Source organism: Pteropus medius, unplaced genomic scaffold (genome assembly GCF_902729225.1).
Source record: "Pteropus medius unplaced genomic scaffold, Ma_sr-lr_union100, whole genome shotgun sequence".
Taxonomy (NCBI): Eukaryota; Metazoa; Chordata; class Mammalia; order Chiroptera; family Pteropodidae; genus Pteropus; species Pteropus medius.
In genome coordinates, this window is record NW_024354498.1 from 3,729,555 (window position 1) to 3,734,911 (window position 5,357).

The window sequence follows — 5,357 nt, forward strand, 5'->3', positions numbered from 1 at the left end:
TATGAGCTCTTTGTATATTTTGGATATTAGGCCCTTATCGGAGGCGTTCCTTGCAAATATATTTTCCCATTTGGATGGTTGCCTGTTTACCTTGTTGACAGTTTCTTTTGCTGTGCAGAAACTTTTTAGTTTCATGTAGTCCCATTCATTTACTTTTGCTTTTACTCCCCTTGCCTTTGAGGTCAAATTTATAAAATCCTCTTTAAGTCCAAGGTCCATGAGTTTATTTCTTATGTTTTCTTCTATGCAATTTATTGTTTCAGGCCTTATATTCAGTCCTTAATCCATTTTGAGTTAATTTTGGTGTGTGTGTTAGACAACAGTCTAGTTTCATTCTTTTGCAGGTGGCTTTCCAGTTTTCACAGCACCATTTATTGAAGAGGCTTTTCTTTCTCCACTGTATGGTTTTGGCTCTTTTGTCAAAAATTATTTGCCCATATAAACATGGGTTCATTTTAGAGTATAGGAACGCTATGAATTTTTGAACTTCATTTTATATCCAGAGACTTTACTGTATTTGCTTATTGTTTCTAGTAGTGTTCTTGTGGAGTCTTTAGGGTTTTCTATATAGAGAATCATGTCATCTGCAAATAATGACAGTTTGACTTCTTCTTATTTGGATGCTTTTATATCTATATTATGCACTTGCTAGGACCTCCAATGTTTTATTGAATAACAGTGGCGATAGTGGACAGACTTGTCTTGTTCCTGATCTTAGAGGGAAGGTTTTTAGTTTTTCACCATTAAGTATAATGTTGGCTGAGGGCTCGTCATATATGGCCTTTATTATGTTAAGGTACATTTCTTCTATACCGATTTTGTTAAGTATTTTGATCGTGAATGGATGCTCTATCTTCTCGAAGGCTTTTTCTACATCTATTGATATGATCATATGATTCTTATTTTTTAACTTGTTTAAAAAATGGACAAACCCAAGGCTAGACTCACTAATTACCGTCTTCTTTTCTCTGGCTGCCCTGATAATACTTTTTCATTGATTTTTGATAATTTTAATATAATGTATCTTGGAGAAGGCTTTTTGGGTTGAGATAATTGGGTGTTCTGTTGACTTCTTGAATTCCAAGCTCCAGCTCATTCCTTAGATTTGGGGAATTCTTGTCAACTATTTGCCCGAAAATGCTCTTCAGTCCCTGCTCCTTTTCCTCGCCTTCGGTAATGCCCATTATTCTTATATTTCCTCTCCTGATGGTATCAGCTAGTTCTTGCATTTCTCTTTCATTATTTTTCATTTTTCAGTTTCTCTCTTCTTCCTTCTGATTTATTTCTAGATTTCTGTCTTCATTATCACTGATCCTTTCCTCCATTTGGTTGACTGTATTTCCCAAGCTTGCTACTTCATTCTTCATCTCCTTTAATGTGTCCTTTATCTCTAGAAGTTCTATTTATGGTTCTTCTTTTAAAAGTTTCAATCTCCTTACTAAAAAAAAAAAAAAAAAAAAAAAACTAATTTGCTCATCTAATTCTTTTTTCGGTTCCTAGAACTATTGATATGAATTATTTTGGATCTCATTGAATTTTTCCAGAAGTACCATCTTGAATTATCTGTCATTTAAATCACATATCTCTATGTCTTTAAGCTTATTTTCTAGAGATTTTTCTCTTCCTGAGCTGCCTTGTCACCTTGGTTGTTCATGGTGTTTAATGGACTATTTCTCTGCCTGAGCATTAATGGAAGCATAGTCTGCTTTTTTTCCAGGAAGAAGATTTATTATACAAAGGTCTCTCTTTAGCCTGTTGCTAAGAAGGTGTTTTTCCTTTGGTTTTCAGTAGGTGGCATCTAAGCCTCTTGAATCTCTGCTTTGTATAAAGTCTTAATAATGCCATTTTTTTCCTTATGAATGTCAATCGTACTCACTACCCTCAGTCTCAGTCCCTGTCAGTGTTAGCGACAGTTTTGGTAGCATTTGTTCAGATTCCCCTGGGGTTCCACAGTGTTCGGTCTTGGAGGATATGGTGGGGGCCCTCTGGGTTGGGGGATTGGCCTATGGCTCTGCCTCACATTTTACAACTGCAGCTGGTAATAATCAACTGTTGCTTCTCTGTTGTCTCCATTTCTCTGCTTTCTGCCCTGATCCCTGGGCACTGCCGCTGGCCACGTGGAGCTCACAAGGAGGGCTGTTCAGGGAATCCACCGCACCTTCTCCCCTCTCTCTCCTCCTGCAGGGAGCTCTGGCTGTAAGAGGCAGCTTCTTTATTTCTCCCAGTCTACCGCTCGACTCCCGCGGTTCTGACCTGTGGTAGCTCTTAATTGCAGATCCCTTGCTCAGACGTGCTAGTGTGCAGGTTGGGTGTTTTTTGTTGTTGTTGTTGAGTTTTAAATGTTCAGCTTATCGTTGTTTCAGGGGGAGAAATTTGGGGACATCTCTCACTCTGCCATGTTTCTTATGTCACTTTGCACATTTTCTTTGTAAAAGGGCCAGATGGATTTTGTAGTGATGAGGCTTCATATCTCTTATTGGGAAAGTCTGGGCTTTTGTTCAATTTCATTGCTGTTTGCTTTTCAGACGAGAGATTAAGCAGTTACTGTCTGAGCTGGATGAAGAGAAGAAAATCCGACTGCGACTGCAGGTGGGTCCCTTAGGGTCCTGCTGCCTTATAAGAGACTCAGTTGTGGGTGGGGGCAGCATTAAGGCTTTATTTTGAAAATAAATGATTGTTACTTCTCTAAAGATTTAGGCATACTTCCTGTGACAATTTCCTTAGTATTGTATAGGCTCACTTCAAATTCTCTCCTGAGATCCAGAATGTTTTGGGGAAGGGATACAATATACCCCTAATTGGGTTTCTCCTTTGGAATTTATCTGAAACCTCTCCTCTATGGAAAGTTTCCCCCACTCTGGTTTCCAAAGGCCTCATTTTAGTAACTGCCAAAGGACACGGCACAAGGGAGACCCTTTTGCCAACTGTCTTCCATCATGAGGTCATTGGGACTCCAGGGACCACAGCTGTCCACACTTGGCACTTGGTCTTACTTCTTCCTGATGGCCATGTCAGCATTGCCAGAGTATCAGAGCCTTGTCTTTCTCTAGCTTTTGATCCAACTCGGCCATTACCAAATGGTCAAAGGGAGATTTCCATCTTTCATCCAATTGGTGCCCCTGGTGGTGATTAAGATCCATGCTGCTTTAAAAAAGGGTCACTTTGGAGGTGCTGACAGACACCCTCCTGGGCCCAACCACAGCTACCTTCCAGCACTGCCAGGTGGTCTAGCGTGTCAGGACAGCCTGCTCCACTCTCTGGCCAGGAAACGGGAACTATTGTTGTTTTTGACAAATTTTGGATACTGGTAGCCTGAGAATGAAAATATCCACCATTTCGTAGTACATCATGTCTGTGTGCCTGTTCTTTAGGTTTTTAGGTTTTTAGGTGCCTGTTTTGCCTTTGAAATTGTCAGGGTGATTATTTTCTTTCGATCAACCAAGTTGATTATCTTTCAGCTTCTATCAAACCAGCCCATTCATTATGGTTTTGTTGTCTCTTGTTTTTGCTTTATAGATGGAAGTTAATGACATAAAGAAAACTCTTCAATCAAAATGAATACTTGATAAATGAATTGTCGCATTATTCATCCTGAATCTAACTAAGACTCAAATTGTTTGCCCCAGCCAAAATAACCTTGTGCCAAAAGATTAAAGATTTGCCTCAATATGTCCCAGTTTCAAAAGATTAGCACAAAAGTCTTGATAGCACAACACAAATTCCATCCAAGAGGAGATTCCACCCCACGGTATAGTCCTGGGTCTGGCACTAGTTGTGACTTAAACAGAGCAAATTGTGCTAAAGGCTTTTTTATTATGAGATCTCATGCGAAACGAAAACTCAGGCAGTTAAGTCCATAGTGGTACTATTTTGATGATATTTTCCATTAATAAAATGTAATTTCAGATTATTAGTTTACAAGCTTTATAATTTTATGATTTTTTAATCGTGTTTTGTCACAGATTCTCCCAGTATTTGTATTACACATAGTCCGGAGCGAGTGTCCCATTCTTTTGCGGCAGGCGGATAGCTGCCTCGCTTCGTGTCCTCTCTAGGAGTCTATTACATATGCAATTTTAGGTTCAACCCATCCTTACCTTGCCAGCAAACCTCACCACCCTGAGATCAATTTTAGCTTATATATGATGGTATATTTACAAAAAGAGAAAGAGAAAATCTGGTATTTGCAATGATCTGTGCCTTCTTTTTACCACCCTCTTGATTGGAGCTTTTGTGATGCAGCTACCATGAATCAAAAAAAATTTTTTTTAGCCACTTAAAATACACTAGAGGCCACTGTCTTCAAAGCTTCTCTCCCCTAGCCAAAGGTCCTAAGAGGAGACAGCTGTGAAGTTGGGCGTGTTCTCTGGTACCAGCTGCGACTTTTAAGTTCTCCTAGTTTTAGCTTGTTCATGAAACTAGAAATGTCACCCCTGCTTGATTTTTCATCAGCCAAGTTTAACCCCTGCTTCCTGTCCTTTGCACCTTTTGCGTGAACAGAATATGCATTATTAAAGCAAAATTAAATAAAAGTAAAATGCAAATGAAAACAAGGAGTCACAAGTTGTATTATTTCCTGCACTGGGTTATCTGCGTGTGTTATTGTTTAAACTGTACTCACATAATGTCATTTCTCTCGCTCTCCTGTAACTGCTTCCTCAGGTCCAAGAGAATAGGTAAGGGGAAATGGCACAGACTCTTGTTGAAGTGTAGCCTTTGGATCTTTCTGATATTTATGGAATTGCTTTTTCTGTCCCAAGGAAACTAGTATTTGCTTGTTCGCTTTATCTTTGTAGCAGATGAACAGTTCAGCCTTAGACTATATAACTGTTTTCTCATCCTTAGCTGAAAATAAGGGGGCATACTGTGTTCCCAGATTGTTTAGGGATGGGGGGGTATGGATGGGAGGTGGTCCCTTAATGGCCCCTGAAGATGTTTTATGTGGTTCTAAAAAGCTGTTTTGTCCATTTCCTGAGTTTTAGAGTGAACTAGTAAACATTAATAGATTTGCACAACCACAAAGAATGAGAATTGATAACACTGAAGGAGTGATGAAAAAATAATAATAATCACCACATGTTACTGATCATCGAAAGTATTACAAATAAATATCTCTTCCTTTCTCTTCTTTTCTCACTTCCCCGGCCTTCCTCTTGCCTACATACTCATCCTTGCTGTTTGAGGCTGCTACTTCCTCCAGAGTATTTACAGAGCCCAATACCTGGTCTACCAGGTTAAGGAAGGGAGTCAAGGAAAGGGAGTGTATAAAGAAAGAAACCTCCCATCTTTCATTCCCATGTATGGCATATTGACTTTCATCAGCCTTGCTCTCAGCGTGCCTAATTAGGGCCAGGAGC

The 5,357-nt window shown here is 39.5% G+C and overlaps 1 protein-coding gene across 5 annotated transcripts in view; it reads left to right on the forward strand.

Moving 5' to 3' along the window:
* SH3KBP1 (SH3 domain containing kinase binding protein 1) overlaps positions 1 to 4,261 on the forward strand; it is a 313,545-nt gene extending 309,284 nt beyond the window's left edge. For 4 of the 5 annotated variants that reach the window (XM_039852304.1, XM_039852302.1, XM_039852307.1 and 1 more), the window contains 2 exons: positions 2,526 to 2,589; positions 3,517 to 3,910. In XM_039852304.1, the coding sequence (XP_039708238.1) occupies positions 2,526 to 2,589; positions 3,517 to 3,558 (106 nt within the window). In that variant the 3' untranslated portion in view covers positions 3,559 to 3,910. Of the gene's footprint in view, positions 1 to 2,525; positions 2,590 to 3,516 lie in introns of all 5 variants that reach the window. The other variant, XM_039852303.1, reaches the window with a different exon arrangement.
* Positions 4,262 to 5,357: the final 1,096 nt, after the last annotated feature.